The 17,128-nt window shown below is 59.6% G+C and overlaps 1 protein-coding gene across 1 annotated transcript in view; it reads left to right on the top strand.

Annotated features, from left to right (window-relative positions):
- The window catches only part of SORCS2 (sortilin related VPS10 domain containing receptor 2), a 451,696-nt gene that overhangs the window by 413,629 nt on the left and 20,939 nt on the right, over window positions 1–17,128 (top strand). Inside the window, exons 11-17 of the mRNA XM_045881528.3 lie at window positions 857–959; window positions 4,309–4,385; window positions 7,484–7,575; window positions 8,332–8,439; window positions 13,983–14,103; window positions 15,076–15,209; window positions 15,927–16,055. Of these exons, the coding sequence (XP_045737484.2) occupies window positions 857–959; window positions 4,309–4,385; window positions 7,484–7,575; window positions 8,332–8,439; window positions 13,983–14,103; window positions 15,076–15,209; window positions 15,927–16,055 (764 nt within the window). The remainder of the gene's footprint in view (window positions 1–856; window positions 960–4,308; window positions 4,386–7,483; window positions 7,576–8,331; window positions 8,440–13,982; window positions 14,104–15,075; window positions 15,210–15,926; window positions 16,056–17,128) is intronic.

The following is a 17,128-nucleotide window of genomic DNA, read 5'->3' as shown; positions in this document are numbered from 1 at the left end:
GCCAAGTGGCCAGACAGGAAACTGCTCCGCTCATCCTTCTGGGAGGCTCCTGACCCAGTTTGGCCTGGAAGTGCATCCCGTGCCAGGGAGTCACCCGCAGGCTCAGAGTGTGGACACTGGGTCCAGGCAGCCTGGGTCATAGCCCCAGCCCCACTACTGCCCTTGGGCAGGTTGCTTAGATGCTCTCTGCCTCAGTTTCCTCAACTGGTGACACAGGGATGTGGAGAGCGTCAGTGACGTGCAGTGCTGAGCTCAGTGCTGACACATCCATGTGAGTCACCACTGAAATGATTATAATGACTGGTTTTCCTGCCCCTCCCGCCAGGGCACCCCCCCAGGGCTGCCCTCAGGGCACACATGATGCTTGCCAGTGGGCTCTTCACTGGAGGTGCAGGGCTGCTGGCGTGTCCTACAGCCGTTCCCTGCCGCCTGGGCTACCTACCGCTGCCACCAGGAGGCCCCCGGGAAAGGTTCTGGATGGATGGATGGATGGATGGGTGGATGGATGGATGGACAGACGGATGGATGTGGCCAAGGGGGGTGCAGGCTCCAGGAGTCACATTCAGTGACCGGGCACTGCCCGTGGGAATGTCCACTACATGTTGGGCGTGCTCTCTCGTGCTGGGAGGACGCTCCCTTGGAAAAGCCCGACTGGCTTTGTCCACAACCAGTCCCCCTGGACCTGATGGCCTCCACCCTGCAGTCAGCTCCAGAGCCTCCTTCCTGCCCTCCATCCCCTCCTCCGAGATGCTCCTGGCCCTGCCTTCCCACCTGAAATGCCTCAGTCCTACCTTTCCTGGGAACATGTCTCCCACCCGAGTGCTGACCTTGGCCCCCTTTTCCCCCGCCCCTGCAGCCGGACTGCCACCTCCACCTCCACCTGCGATGGGCAGACAACCCCTACGTGTCAGGCACCGTGCACACCAAAGACACTGCCCCGGGCCTCATCATGGGTGCAGGTAGGAGGTTATCATCAGTGCCTTCGGGGAACTCCGTCCTCAAGGGGAAAACTGGGTGGCTGTGGGCCTGGGGCCTTGCTGTGTCTTTTGAGGGACAGGCGTGCAACGTCTCCAGGGAGCTCAGCAATCATGGCACACCTCCAATGCGTGGCACAGAGTGGGCACGTGATACATGTTGCTGCATGGGAAAATGGATGGATGGATGGATGGATGGATGGATGGATGGTTGGCCAACGGATGACGGGGCAGGGGTGAACGGTGGAGGATGGGCAAACGGATAGGTGGGTGGCTGGAAGAGTGGGCCGTTGGATGGTCAGATGGAAGGACAGATCACAGAATGGTGAATGGATCAAATGAGGGAGGAATGGATGGATGGGAGAATGATTTGAGTCATGGCTGACATGTGTTGATTCCTGAAGAGGATTCTAGTTTAGTCAAGGAGAGAGAGAGACACATACAACTAACATGAGAAAAAAAAAATCAGAGCAAAGTCGTACCCGTGGCTGTCAACACAGGTAAACTAGAGCCTCCTTCGGGGGGAGTACGTGTGGGTGGATAGGACACGAGCTAAAATTAGGTTTATTTGACTTCAGAGAATCTTCCAAAATTAAAAGCATGTGTTTTGAAAGCGCATTGCCAGGCAGCGGCTGGTATCTTACTTTCCTTGTTGTGGTCAAGGTTAAAGGGCCATCCTGCGCCCAGTGCTGGGACAGCCCCCACCTGCTCCCGCCACTTCGGTGTGGGTAGGAGACCTCAGGCCACCGATGGGAGGGAAGGGAGGATGAGCCGTTTTGTGGCCAGACCTTTCCTCCATCCAGGCACTGAGCTCCTAATCACTGCACCAACCCTGAGAGCTTTATCCCGTCTTCACAGGAAAGCAGGCGGGAGCTGGGGGAGTGGGATTACCTGCCCCACCTGCAAGGTGTCACTCAGGAAGCCCGAAACCCAACCCAGGCTCCCGGGGGAGCAGACACCCACAGGGCGCTCCTGCCTCTCAGCCCCTCAGAAGCACTGTCCTGATGGGCTGAATCCCCAGATTCTTGACCAAAATAACAAAGGCACAGTTTTAAATGTTTCCGTAGCCCAAAGGCCTCACAAACCCAGAATGCACTTCCTGGCTGCCCGAACATGCCGTGCAGATCTGGAGGGGTGTCATGCACCGCACTCCATCTCACGGAGACCACGGAGCCCAGCCGAGCTGCCAGACCCTGCAGAGAGAGGGCATGCCCATGGCAGCCTCCCTGCCTCTCCCTTCGTCACGTCGCCCCAGACCTCAGTTTCCCCATCTGTAGAATGAGGGCACCGCCTCCATGTTTCTCAGGCCCTTCTGCCCTAACAGCCTGGGGACACATTCTGTGAATTTCCCTTTAGTTTTCCCCCGTGCCTGTTGGGTGACTGGCAGCCTGACAGCTCTGGTAGACAGAGCAAGGAAAACAGAGAGCGTCCCTTAGAAGACAGACATCTGCGCCACGAAATCGCAGACAGGGAACTCGCCTGCCGAGTCTTGCCGACACCACAGCATTCGCTGCGCTGCTCCGCGTGCCATGCGTGCGTCCCGGGGTGTCTGCCGGCATCCACAATGCTCCTTCCCACCCCAGTCCTTCCATTTATTCATTCAACTCCCTCCTGGCCGTCTCTCAGCGCCGTTTGTTTGCCAGGCGGGGAGAGGGGACCCAGTTCAGCCCCTCCGCCCCTCCCTCTGCCGCGCGGTCCCTCCACCGGGCACGCCCTTTCCTTCTCCCTTGGCCAGCGTGCGTTTGTCTCTCTAGGCCCAGCTTGGAGGTCACTCCCTGCGGGAGTCTCCTCTTGATGGCCTTCCTTCCCGGGTCCATCAGCTGTCCCCTGTCTGCACTCACGATTCCTTGGGCTTCCAGATATCCTGGCTCTGTGCGCAGTCTCATGGCACACTTCTTCCCCAGCTGGGTTGAGAGGTCTCTGGGAGCTGGGGCTGTGGTTTATTCAGCTCAGAACCCCCACAGCTCAGCACAGGGGCTGGGTAGAGAGCAGGTGCTCAGCAAATGCTGTTGAGTAAGTGCAGGAATGGGCGAGTGGGTGGGATTGATGATGAAGAGAAATGTGGGGATGGAGGGATGATGGGTGGGTGGATGGACAGGTAAACTAATGAAGGATGCATTGATGGATGATGGAGGGATGCATGGAGAGATGAGTGGATGGATGGATAATGGATGGATGGATGGTGGATGGATGATGGATGGATGATGGGTGGTGGATAATGGATGGGATGGATAGATGGATAAATGGGTGGATGGATGGATAGATAATGGATGGATGGATAATGGATGGATGGATGGATAATGGATGGATGGATGAATGGATGGATGAACATATTGGTGCTTGGTTGGACCTCAACAAAGATGACAGGTACACAAGCCGTCTGCCACTCTGCTTAAAACTCACATTCACTCATCTATTTGAGGACAATCCATCTCCTTTGGAATTTTCCAAAGACGTCTGAACTTGACTCTGGATAAGATACTCCTGAGAGTGCCCCATAAACAATGCCACGAATGGCCAGTGACGTACAGGCCTCCCAGGGCAGGGGCCTCTGGGGCTCCAGGCTAGAGTCCAGAAGGGCTTCAGTGTCCTCATCTGTAGGCTGGGGTTGGCTTGGACACTGAGCTGGGCATCTTCCCACTCTGGCACCACCCCAGGATTTAAGTCGGAGTCTAGAAAGTGGCCTTGAGGGTGGTGACCCATCAGCCAGCCTGGTACTGGGCTTAAGTGAACCACTTAAGGACGTCCTGGCCATCTGGTTGGTCTGGTGCCCACCTCACATTCCTGTGAACACCCACCGAACATATTTAATGAGCACGTCCTGGGTGCTTAGCCTGCCTCTCACCTGTACTTCCCATGCAGCCCCGGACCTCTGGTCTCCCCCGCCCCCAGCCCCGGGGAGCAGGCTCCAAACGCAAACCCAGCTGTGTCCTGCCCCAGTGTAAATCCTGTCGGGGACCGCCACGACCCCACACCGGCCCACCTGGAGCATGGCCTCCTCACCAGTCCCTGATCGGCCCTCCACAGTTGTTCTTGAACCGCTCACTCCCCGTGAACCCCTCAAGTGCCTCGCCCTGCCTGACGCTCTCTTTCTTTGCAAAGTTAATCCCTTCTTGCACAAACTAGGATGCAGGGCCCAAGCCCAGTGGTTCCATAGGCCGGTCAGTGTACGGAGAATGCAGAGGGGGCGTGCACATGGGCGGCTTTGGGTGTGGGAGATGTAGACCCAGGGCCCACATCACTGCTGTGTGGGCATCTGTCTGGACACATACTTTGGTAAGGCCAAAAGTGGGCTGATTCTAAGAGCAACCCTGCCCCTATTCTTCCCGACCAGGTAACCTGGGCTCACAGCTGGTGGAATATAAAGAAGAAATGTACATCACGTCAGACTGCGGCCATACCTGGCGGCAGGTAAGGAGGCTGGGGGCCTGGCGCCCCCGCCCACACACCCATTCTGCCAAGACTCGCTGCTGATGCTTGGACTCTCTGGTGCCCTCCCCTCCCAGACGTGTCCCGAGACACAGGTCTCCCCCCTGCAGCCTGCCGGCCTGGCTGGACAGACAGCTCCCTGCAGCTGGTGCTAACGTCGGCCTCACAAGCCACTGCTGGGGAGTTAGAGATCTGACACGCATCTTCACATGCTCAGACCCGTCACCGTGGGGGTCTCAGCAATGGGAGTAAATGCTAGGGTGGGGGCTGGAGGTGCCATCCTGGCGGGTGCCACGCAGGGTCTCAGAAGCTGGGGCTGAGCTCTCCTGGGAGCCCCGAGGCCAGGAAGCGGGGACCCACGGGTGATCCCCAGGTTCCCGGCAGGGGCGACTCTTAGGGGGAAGAGCAGAGACGTGGAAGAGAAGGAGAATATGGGGGAGGGTCCGGCCGGGAGGAGCCTTGCTGAGTCTGGGCTGGGGGGCCTGGGAGACATTCAGGGGGGATGATTCGAGGTCGAGGCGTGGCCCGAGAAGAGAAAGAAAGCAGAGAAGCTGTTGTGCAGGAAATGGTTGGACCTGCCAGGGTCCTCAGTGCCAGGCCCACGTGGAGCTGACATTCCCAGCCTGGAGGGCGGGCTGTGGGCTGCGGACCCCAGCGTCCCCGGGCAGTGCAGTCACGTGGCTCGGGAGCTGGCCCAGGCTCTGCCCCAGGAGAGGCCAGCCTCCCTCTACACCTGCTGTTTGTTTCCAGCCCCAAAGCCCTCATCAGGTCCACCAGCTCCCTGGAGTGACTGTCCCTGCTTTTAACACTTAAGAAAATGCACTAAACTTTGATGTGCGTCTCCCCTTCCAGTGTCAGGAGCTCTGCTCTGGGGCAGGTTATACGTGCCCGAGGCCCCACTTGCAGCCCCTCCCCCAGGTCGCGCTCTGGACAAATACGTTAGCCCCGAAGGTACCCCATTTACCTGCAGCCTGGGTGTAAGGCCCTGACATTTTTAATAATATGCAAGAAACCAGGAATTTTGAAAAGGGCAAAAGAGACTTACTGTGTTAGAATGTTTCTATTTCCCTAAAACCCGTGAAACATGCCTAAACTTCCTGAAATGTCACCATCTGTCCATTTATTAGGGAAACGTGCCCCCCGTTAGATTAAGTAGGCCAGGGTGAAACAGACAGGGTGTTCTAATTTTCTAGAAACCGACTGTAAAACACTCACAGTGGCCCCTGTAGTCCAGATTTGCTGGGATTCCACGCTTGGGAATGAGGGAATTGGATGGGGGAATATTGGTTCCAGTGCGGATGGGGGCCTAGCGTTGGTGGGTGCGGGTGGGGGCGCCGGAGCCGGGGGAGGAGAGGAGGGGCGCTGCATGCCTGAGTGCAGAGGAGGAGGGGACAGAGGACAGGCTGGGACAGTCACCCAAGGCAGGGCAGCCTACTGAGCGCAGGGAGATTGTCAAGGATGTAATAACATGTGTCTGAGAGGAGAGTTCTCAGAATATGAATTACAAATGGCAATGTGTGTCCTGCTTAATGGACATAACCTTTTAAAAACACGAGCTCCCTAGAATGATAAAAAAAACAAACCAGAAAACATTCAAGGAGTCCCCTCAGAGCCTGGGGTGTGGGGAGGTGGGGGGTCGGTGGAGAGATGGGAAGGGGAGGCTACCTGCCCCTGGGCCCTGCTGCCCAGGGGCTGATCAAGCCACAGAATGACTTGTTGGTGGGGGTCAGACCTGAGTCCCCTCTTGCAGAGTCCCAGGCTAATGAGAGTAGAGTCGCTCTTGGGTGCCCTGGGGTGGCTGGGAGGCACCCCATCTTTGGGGTGAGGGGGCATGGTCACTGCCCCTGCCTGTCCTCTGGGGAGGAGCCCCCAGCCGCGTGTGCACAGAGCTGTGCCAGAGGGCGGGAGGCCCGGGCCTGGGGCTCTGGGACAACCAGGCTCTGAGAACCCATGTGTGTGGTTTCATTGCCACACCCCGCCGCCCAACGGCCTGATCACCCTGGAAAGAAAGAGGAGTAGGCCCCCAGTGGAGCAGGAATGAGGGTTCCCATGGTGCGGCCAGAGGTCTCTGCAAGTTCAAAGCAACAGAGCCAACAACAGAGCCCTGCGGGCACAGGGAGACAGATGTGTTTGCTGTGAGGCGGCCCCTGCACAGCACGAGGACCCAGCGTGGTTCTAACGCTGTGCCTGGCAGCCCAGGGGTCCCGGAGAGGAGACTAGCTTCTCCTTGGATATTCCCTGGGACAGGGAGCTCACTCGTTCCTGGAGGAGAAGCCCGGCTGTTTGGGAATTCATTTTCCTCGGTGGGCTTCTGCCCCTCTGGTCTGTCGCCCCCCAGCATCCCAGGATTCCTGGGCCCAGACTTTCATCTCTCCCCCTGGACTCCAGCACCCAAACAGAGAGGACCTGGAGCACCGATCCCAGGGCCACCAGAGGTGTCTCCTCCTGTGTGAGCCCTGTCCGGGGGACAGTGACGGTTCATTCATTCACTCCCTTACTCATTCATTCATTCATCCCCACACACACTCCCCGAGCACAGGCACCCTCGGCTCTCTGAGCTGAGCCGTGCTGGGCCACAAAAGAGGACTCAGAGGCAGGCCCTGCCTGGGAGGAGCTCCCTGGCTGGAGGAGACCATGACAAATAGTGTAGTAAGTGCTCAGGCCCAGAGCCCAGAGACACTCCCCACCCAGCCTGGCTTCAGGGAGGGCTTCCTGGAGGAGGCGGCACACCTGCTGGGTAGTCAAATAGAGGTTTGCTGACTTCCATATTTCTTTCTCACCTTCATGTCGTCTGCCATATTGGTGTGCGGGCTTTTCCTGTGCAGAGGGCTGCCTGTGGCATTTATTTGCAATGTTCTCACGCCAGTGGTCTAGAAACTGCCATGCTCATTCACTCATCCCTCGTGCACTGAGTCTGGGTGGCGTGGAGGAGCATGTGGAGGGCCTGGGGGACACGGGGAGCCCTCAGGCTGGCCCTGCCTCAGGGAGCTGGCCTCTGCTGGTGGCCCCCAGCCTGTGTGTTGACGCCTCTACCCCCAGAGAGTGACCTGCCCTCAGAGTGTCACCTGCCCCCTCTGCAGGTGTTCGAGGAAGAGCACCACGTCCTCTACCTGGACCACGGCGGCGTGATCGCAGCGATCAAGGACACCTCCATCCCCTTGAAGATCCTCAAGTAACGCCATGCGGGCCCGGCATGGGGGGCGGGGGCGGGGTGGTCAGGGCTCCTCCACCTGGGAGCTGTTCCAGGCCAGGCAGGCGGACACAGGGAAACAGGGAATAACAGCACAGCATGGTCGGGGGGCTGGAGGGAGGACTTCCCAGAGGAGGTGATGTTCAAGCATCAACAAGGTAGTCAGCTGGAGGAGGCAGGGCCAGGCAAGGAAGCCAGAGGGATGTGCCCAGGCGAGAGGGCATTTGGATCAGCTTCAGACATCTGAAGGGCCGTTGTGGGGAAGTGAGGGCAGGTGCGAACTCTGGACTCAGAAGGCAGAGCTGGGGGAGCTGCCGGGAAGCCAATATCACTTTAGTCTGAAAAAGAGTTTTCTGCACTACGAGCTGGGGACACCGTGATATGATGCCTTGGGGAGGCAGTAAACTTCTGTCCCTGGCCTGGCAACCCCTGGGCTAGGCTCAGGCATTGTGTGGGGCTGACCTGGACGTTCCAAGGTCCAGATAACTGCAGTCCAGGGGCTGCAAAGCAGCGTCGCGGTACCTAGACAACCCGCCCAGAACTCCTTGGCTGTAGTGTTACTAAGGAGATGCGGAGGCCACTCAGTGCCGGCGGGCGGCTGCTGTGGGCCCCCAGCCCCCTCAGCTGGGCAGCGCTGGCGCCGGGGCTCGGGCAGGGCTGGATCCAGGAGGGCAGCAGGTCTGGGACACGGGCCGTGCTCCCACCTGCCTGCGGTGGTGACACCCCTTCTCTCGGCAGGTTCAGTGTGGACGAGGGCCTCACCTGGAGCACACACAACTTCACCAGCACCTCCGTGTTTGTGGACGGGCTGCTGAGTGAGCCGGGGGACGAGACGCTGGTCATGACGTGAGTGCCCACAGGAGGCGGGCGGGCAGATGGCCTTGCTGCTCTGAGGTGCGCTCAGCACTGGCCTCCCCCGCTCCTTCCCGTCTTCCTCACTCTCCTCTCCAACCTCACACCTGCCTCCTCGTGTCCTCCTGTCCACTGGCCCCTGCCACGCCTGGGACGTCCGTCACCTGCCCAGGATCACCTAGGTGGTGAGGGCTGGAACCCAGTCAAGGGCGGCTCCGGCCCACTGCCCGAAGCGGCCTTGGGAGCTTTCCCACCATCATCATCACCATTATTATTATGAGCTCCTGGCCCCTGGAAGGGCTCCCAGGCCCACGGCGCAGGGAGGACCCATGCAGGGCAGAGCCAGGCTGTGGCCGGGGCAGGCTGGGCTCTGAGGTTGCAGCTCTGGGCCCCTGAGCCCGAGGCCCCTTGCCAACTCGCAGGGGGAGCCAGGCCTCACTCCGGGCCAAATGCTGCTCTGGGCATGGTGAGGAGGGGGCACAGGGGCATCCTTCTTGGGATCTGAGAGGGCGGGAGTTGAAACAGGGTGCACGGGGCTCGACTGCACTCCCCAGACACTGGGGAGAGGGGGGGTCCAGCTGTGGAAGGCTCTTTCCTGGCCAATCCGCCCTCCTGGGGGCTTGTTCAGGCTGATCTGCGGGCCAGGGTGGGGCCTGAGACTCTGCATTTCTAACAGCTCCGCTGATTCTCTGTATGCCTGGCCACACTTGGCATAGCCTGCCTTTTACTGATGATGCTTGCACTGGGGAGACCATGTTTCCCAGAATGCACATGTACCCAGAACCCATGACTTGATTGGGAAGCAGGGTCTTTGCAGATGCGATCAGTCAGGATGAGGTCACACTGCCGTTGGGGGGGGGGCCCTAATCCAACGTCCTTATAAGAAGGGGAGGGATGCAGACAGACATGGGGAGAGAGTGACCCGAGGCGGAGACTGGAGGCGGGGGCACAATCCGAGGAGTGCCGGGAGCCCCGGGAGCTGGAAGAGGCAGGAAGGACCCTCCCCTAGAGCCTGTGGACGGGGCCCTGCCCTGTGAACACCTGCATTTCAAATTCATGGCTTCTAGGACTGGGAGAAAATAAGTTTCTGTTGTTCGCAGCCCTCAGTTTGTGGAAGTGGCCGGGGCAGCCCCCGGAAGCCATCACAGGGCCCCACAACCCTCCCTGCTCCGCTAGGCCGGGGGCCGCTGGTGGTAGGTGGGATGCTGCACTGCGGCCCCCTGGTCTCTGCGAGCGGTCAGCCTCTCTGCTTGCTCTTTCTCTGGGCCGACTGGGCGGAAGCTTCCCGAAGGCCCGGACGGGCGGGGGAAGGACTGCACCTCCCCCGCTGACCGGGGCCCCCGGCTCCACACCACAGCAGAGGCCGTGGAGGCCAGCGGCTCTCAGACTCTCCAGCACGGCCTGCAACGTGCCGCCCGCTGTTCTGGGCACCGAGGACCCCGAGGACCCTCAGAGCTGCTGGTCCGGTGGGCGGACCTCAAACTTAAGTAAAGAGTGGCCCCCTTCCTCGCTAGTGTGAACGATGCTGGTGTCCCAGGGCCCACTGGTGGGGTGGGGAAGGAGCAGCTGCTTGTCCCCCATCAGGATGCGGACGGTCTGCCTGTTCTGGCACCATCTCTCCGGGAGCCGACCGGCCTGGCCAGGACAGTGGTCAGCAGTGGGACCCCTCTCCCCGCGGGCCCGGCCTGGGATGGCCGTGTGCCCTGCGGCGGGCACGGCTTTCTTGCCTGGGAGCCATTCCCTGGCAGGGCCCCGGCAAGAAGCACCTGGTTAAGGGACTCACACTGCTGTGTGCCCTCCCAGCTCCCAGTGGGCCTCCATGCCGCGGCCCTGTCGGCTCTGCCATCGGCCATGCTGGGCGAGGGGCTCGCACCTCTGACCGCCCCCCTCCGAGATCCACGTGGATGAGCCCCCAGCCTAAACCCAAACTGGCAAGAAACCTTCATTAGTGGGGACACCGGGGGAAGGGAACCCTGAGCTGCTCTGGTGCCTGGGTGGGGCTGGGAGCGCAGCCTGGACAGCCAACCTCCACTGACCACTGCTGACCACCCCCACTTTGGTGCCCACCTCCTAGGCTTCTGGGGGCTGCAGATGGCGCGGGGCAGGACGGGGAAACAGTGAGTGTGGGCTCCTCCCTCGGACATTTGAGACGACAGGGGCAGGCAGCCGTCTGAATTCCCTGCAGACTGAAATTCAGCTTAGTGTCCCCTCCCCGGGGGGCCTTCCCTGCCACCGGATGGAGGCAGCCTGGTGTCCTCCCTGCCTCTTCAGCAGTATGGTCCCTTGGACAAGGGCCCTGGGGACGCCTTGCTGAGCACCTGCTGCATGTTACAGGTCCATTTTGATACGTCATCTCATTTTGTCCTCATAAGAATTGTCCACGGAAGGATGTATTGCCCCCCCCTTTCTAGGGGTGCTAAAATCTCAACAATTCTGCACCGAGGGAGTGGTGGGCAAGGGGCCCCTGTCACCTCAGCTCGGCATGGTCCCCAGAACTGGAGAGGGAGGGGACCCGGTGATGTCGTCCTAGAGACCCTGGCTGGGGCGCTTCCCCTAGACACCCAGTCGCTGCCGTGCCCCTGCCTGGGGACGTGTTATGTCCCGTATGGCTCTGTGTATCTGTGTGGGTCTCATGCTGCCACAGGCTCGGGTCTGAGATGGGAGGGCCGGTTCCTCCTGGGGCTGAAGCAGGGTGTCAGCATGTGTGGGCAGGGGAGGGAGGGCTCCAGCCTGGGGTCCAACGCAGGGCTGTCTGTCTGCGGTGTGGCGAGCAGGCTGGTGTCCATCGAGCAAAAATGCCAGCACGGAGGGTGATGAGCCCCCCGGGCCAGAGGCCTCGGCTTCCCCAGCTGAGGAATGGGGACACTTTCTACCCCAGAGCATTGGGCTTGGAGCCAAGCCCCTGGTCCCATGTGTCACAGCACCAGGGCTGGGTTTGGCCCCAGAAAAAGCAGGTGCTATAACCTTTTAAGGTTTTAAAGGAGGACAGTCCCTCCTTCCCAGAGCTGCATCTCCACACGCTGTTCAAATCCCAGACATGGGAGCCAGTCATACGGCCCAAGAGGGGACACACGGGCACGCTAGAACAAAACGTGTATGTCTCTGGGCCGTGGGCGCACCCTCGCTGGGACCCGGCGGCCTTCCCCCCCCACCCTGCTCCTTCCTCTCTCCCTCTCCGTGTCTCTGTCTCTCTGTGTCTCTCTCTCCCTCTCCGTGTCTCTGTCTGTCTGTGTCTCTCCCCTGCTGTCCTGTTTCCTGCACAGTTGAGAACATCTTCTCAGGTGATTTTTTATCCAAATCTACCCAAAGGTCATGTCACAGGTGACCACCACTGCCTTTCAGGATGTGTCCCCCAGGCTGGGTCACCGAGGCCCACCCTCCCCTCCCATACCACGCCCAGGGTTGGGGGGCTGTTTACGGGGCAGGGGGCTCCTGGCCCACCCTGTCCCGCCTGGCCCCTTCTCTCCTATTAACTGTGAGGTGATCCGCGGGCTGCCTTTGGCATGTTCTTCCTAAAACTCAGAATGAACCAGGTGACAGATATTTCTGCATTTCAGCTGAGGCTTTAGGAGGCAGCGGCCTTGGCTGCGCTGTCCTCGGCGGGTCCCTTGTCAGCCTTAGTTTCCTTGTCTGTAAAATGGGAATGACAGCAGTATATTCCTCACGGGTTTGGGAAAGGAGAAGATGAGACGCCGACCCAGTGCCTCGCACACAGTCAGTAGGTCGTGTCAGTACGTGTCCAATGCGCACTTGCTCTTCTCAGGATAACGTGCTTTGCAGGAGGGGGACAGGCCTGCTCTGCCTTGGGGGCGCCCTAAGTGCTCCCTAAAGAGTGTCCCTATCGAGATAAGACCCTCACTCTCTGTTTCTGTAACCAACCCAGCGGGCTTTGTTTGGGAGACGGGACACAAGGCTGACCACAGGGGCAGGTCAAGGCTGAGACAGAGGGAGGCTCAGGGGCCTTGAGGACCCGAGGAGGCCCATGGCCAGCCTGCAGAGGCGGGGGATTTCATCTGCAAAATAAAGATAACAGTATCTACTTCGTGGGACTGTTTTGGGGAGCAGAGAAATTGTTGCGTGTGCATGTGGATGAAGCTCCTAATGTGTGCCGGCGCCCCACACAGACCATTGCTAATCCACCATCAATCCTGAAAGGCCAGAACTATCGTCCCCGTTTTAAAGCCAAGGAAACTGGGGTACACAGAGGGAGTGAGCCTGCCCAAGGTCACAGACATAGGAGGTGGGGCATCAACCCAGGCCTGCCTGGCTCAGAGATGTCCCATGAAAGCAAAACTCCTCTTCAGATATCAGCCTCGGACATTCAGAGCCAGCCATCATGTCCCCTAGAAAACAGAATGAGCCAGGTGACCTACCATCCTAGAATGGGGTTAGGATCCTTTCGGATCCTGATTGTCCTTCCCCAAGTATCCTGTCCCTGTCAACATGCTTGGAAGGGGACTGAGTACAGCAGGGGCTATCACCTCCTCTACCCAGATGCTCAACCTCTGGTGATATGTCCGGAATGCTGCAGGTTGGACTCAGGAAGGACCAAGGACATGTTGGCTGAGCCCCTCTTCTGTGGTGGTTTTTGTAGCCCCTGAAATAGCAGTCCTTGTAGAGAGGGAGGGATCTGGGTACATGGTAGGTGCTCAGCAAATGACTGCTGCATGCTGAGGAAGAGGAAATGGCCCAAACAAGTTGTGTGGCCTGGGGCAAATTACTTAGCATCTCTGTGCCTCAGTCTTCCTTTCTGTAAAATAGGGGTGGACTTGTCTCACGAGGCTGGGGTGGGGATTAGACCAGACAGCATAGATGGAACCCCCAGCACATCATGGGTGCCCTGTACATGGCTGGCCTTTCAAGAGCCCCCATGGTGCTCCATTCCCCTGCTTCCTCCACTCACCCAGGCTGGGGCCACATGGTGAGCAGGAGGTGAGCACAGGCTGAGGTCCTGCCGCTATGAGCCTGTATGATGACTCGTTACCTCTCTTTGGATTGCTGCTTGTGCCTGGAAAAAGAGCCGGTGGCCCAGCTCTGCAGAGCTGGGTGTTCGCGGTGCAGGGTTCAGGCACGGTGAGGCCGACCTGGGTGTCCGTGGGTCAGACCCCGGTGCAGTGATGCTGACTGAGGCGGGAGAATCACCCCACGTCCAGCTGACCCCCCCCGACATTCTGCGGAACAGAAGCAAGGACCGTGGAAGGCTATGGAAGGGCCCGGGTGGCAACTGGGAGGCCCGGGCTCCTGACACGACTGCGCCCACTTCCTCATCCATTGAGGGGGTTGTGGGGGGAGACCCCCACCCATGCCATCCATGAGCCGCAGACTGTGTGTGATCCTCATGGAGACACCACCACCAGGACCACACGCCTGCAGCCGGCTGGGCACAGTGTGGGGGTGGGGGCGGGACTCTAGGAGAGGCCAGGAGAGCTGCCACTGGGCCCGTGAGGAGGGGGCGCTGAGGCCCCAAGGGGAAGTGGTTCGCACCATGAAGCAGGCCAGGCTAAGGTGATTTTCCTTCCCTCCTCTTCTCTCCCCAGCGTCTTCGGCCACATCAGCTTCCGGTCCGACTGGGAGCTGGTCAAGGTGGACTTCCGGCCCTCATTCTCCAGGCCATGCAGGGAGGAGGACTACGGCTCCTGGGACCTCACCGACCTGAAGGTGGGCCGGGGCCCGGGCTGCGGGGCAGGGCAGCTTTCCCTGCCTGTGCATCCCCCTTCCTGCGCGGCACCAGGAGCCTCACCTCCAACAGGGCTTCCCAGAACCCCGGCGGCCCTGACACGTCTGGTCCTTCTGCTGGATTTTCTGGCCACTTCTTGGTGTCTGGGCTGCTCTGGGCTTGGGTCTGCCGCCACGCTCAGGGGCACAGGGCCATGCGCCCTGACCCCACTGTGCAGTCCAGTGTGCTTGGGGTCCGGGGCTTGTGACATGGTAGGCGGGCAACACGGGCCTGTGTCATAGATTACTTAACAGCCCTGGGGGGTTATGGCAGCCCTGCCCCATAACCTCAAACACACAGATGTTTCTAGAACAAAAGGTAGACTAGTCACACTATGTGAAATAAATAAGGGCTGGAAGCAGCCCGCCTGCAGTGCAGACCAGATTGTGCTGCCGAAGTTGTGATGAGGAGGCTCAAGGTTTCAGAATGTGGGGCTCTGGAATTGCTGGGGTCCCTGCTCCTGTCACTGTCCCCGTTGTGGGGCTGGGCGGGGGCTGCTGCGAGTGCACGCCGAGGACCTGCTGTGTGTCCACATGCGCCCCGTGGGCCGTGGCTCCTCCAAGCTCCTGCACAGGGCGTCCACCCTGGGGACGAGGAGAAACATAACAGGGACCTGGGTTCCAGCAGCACTGTGACCCCTCAGGGCCAGGGGGAGCGTGTACACAGTGGGTGCTCAATGGATGCTTGTGGGTCGGGATGGGAGGGGGGCTGCCCCAGCTTGACCTCAGGAACGCCACTTTGTCTTTTGGGCCTCGGTTTCCCCATCTGGGAAAGGGGACTCACCCCCTGCCCCACGCGGCTGCCTGGGGGTTGAGAATCGGCTATTTTTGGGGATGGGCAAAAGCAGCAGTCCAAGCCACCGGAGGGCAGTGGACCCTTCTCGGCCGGCTCTTCACCCCACGTTCCCGCTGCAGGGCGACCGCTGCATCATGGGCCAGCAGAGAAGTTTCCGGAAGAGAAAGTCCACGTCCTGGTGCATCAAGGGACGGAGCTTCACGTCGGCGCTCGAGTCCCGGGTGTGCAGGTGCCGGGAGTCGGACTTCCTCTGGTGAGGACCGCGCCGGCCACGGGCCTCTGGGGCGCCCTGAGCAGCTTCATGAGCCGGCAGCCGCCGCCCAGCGTGGGTCTCAGACTCACAGTCCTCCTGCCGCCTTATTCTGTGCCTTAGAGCCAGGAGCGAAGCCCAGGGCGCTCCCGGGAGGATCGTCGGGGAACTCAAGGGCACGTGGGCACAGCCAGCACAGTGGCCTGCTCACAGCGGGGAGGGGCGCTAGGAACCGAGGAGGGTGTTCTGGGGGCAAGCGGTGCCCACCCAGCCCTTCTCCGAGTTCCAGAGCCTGGTTCACGAAGCCTCTGGCTGCCACCTGCCTCCCTAGCCATCCTCAACCCTTGCCCTCCTGCTCCCCCTTACGTGCCCAACGCCTCCACCTGTACCTCCCTCACCAGCGTTGAAGGGGCCCCTTGTGCAGTGCCCCTCCCCTCTCTTCCCCCTGGCTGTCCACTGCCTTCCTTTGAGATTCAGTGCACCTCCTCCAAGCAGCCCTCCAGGATATCTGGGCTGGGCTCCGTGCTCTCCTGGGAAAATTCCCAGAATCCCCTCTGCAACTCTTCTCACCTGGAATGTAACCCTGATTTTCGGGCTGGACGGGGCTGTGTGTCCCCACAAACAGGTGCATCGCGGGCCCTTGCTGTGAGGCCCCCGCCCCAGACCAGCTCCCATCCCCACCCAAACCTGTCTTCTGACCGCTCTTCTGCCCTCCAACAGTGACTACGGATTTGAGCGCTCCCCCTCCTCGGAGTCTGATGCCAGCAAGTGCTTTGCCAGCTTCTGGTTTAACCCCCTGTCCCCGCCAGACGACTGTGTCCTGGGCCAGACCTACAGCAGCAGCCTTGGGTGAGTGCAGCACGTGCCTCCTCGCGCCGCTCTGGGGGCAGAGTCGCGGAAAGAGAAGTCAACCAATGACGCCCTATTGGCTGGGCTCCTGAGAGTCACCCCGGGCACCGACCCTGCAGGGGCTGAATCTGAGCCCACATGGGCAGCATCAGGGACAGAGTGTGCTTTGAGCTGGCTCTGAACAAAGAGCGAAAGCATCAGGTATATGAAGCTGTGAACCCACAGCTTCAGGAGGTCCCGAGATTCTCTATCTTAAGGTCTCTGTTTCCCTTTGAGGCAGTGTTGAGAGGGGAGAAAACATCAGTGGACTTTTCAGAAAATCCCCATTACTTCCCCTGGGGAAGGGGCAGGGGCAGAGCTTAGGAAGCAGGACCAGATGTTGCAGATTTTGGCCTCAGCAGCGTAAATTCCATCCATCCCTCCATCCATCCATCCGTCCATCCATCCGTCATCCTTCCAGCACTCACCCACCATCCATCCATCATCCATCCATCCATCCTTCACCCATCATCTATCCCTCCAACCATCCTTCATCCTTCCATCCATCTTTCACCCATCATCCATCCACCATCATCCATCCATCCTTTCATCCATCATTCACCCATCTATCCATCCATCCTTCATCCTTCCATCATTCACCCATCATCCCTCCCTTCCTCCCTCTATCCATCCATCCTTCACCCACTACCCATCCATCCCTCCATCCATCCTTCATCCTTACATCATTCACCCATCTCCATCCATCCATCATCCATCCATCCATTCTTCCATCATTCACCCATCATCCCTCCCTCCCTCCCTCCTTCATCCTTCCATCTATCATTCACCCATCACCCATCCATCCACCTATTCCCCCTTTCATCCATCCATCCATCCATTTTCCTTCCATCCATCATTCACCCATTATCCATCCATCCTTCCAACCATCCATCTTCCTTCCATCCATCATTCACCCATTATCCATCCATCCATCCATCCATCCATCCATCCATCTCTCTTCCATCCATCATTCACCCATCATCCCTCCAGCCATCAGCCACAGCAGCCTCTCTGGTGCACTCACTAGGGTGTGG

This window comes from Mirounga angustirostris, unplaced genomic scaffold (genome assembly GCF_029215605.1).
Source record: "Mirounga angustirostris isolate CCGP_5_RB_7025 unplaced genomic scaffold, mMirAng1.0.hap1 SCAF_2, whole genome shotgun sequence".
Lineage (NCBI taxonomy): Eukaryota > Metazoa > Chordata > Mammalia > Carnivora > Phocidae > Mirounga > Mirounga angustirostris.
The sequence above is the reverse complement of the archived record's forward strand: the minus strand, read 5'-3'. Positions and strand labels throughout refer to the sequence as shown.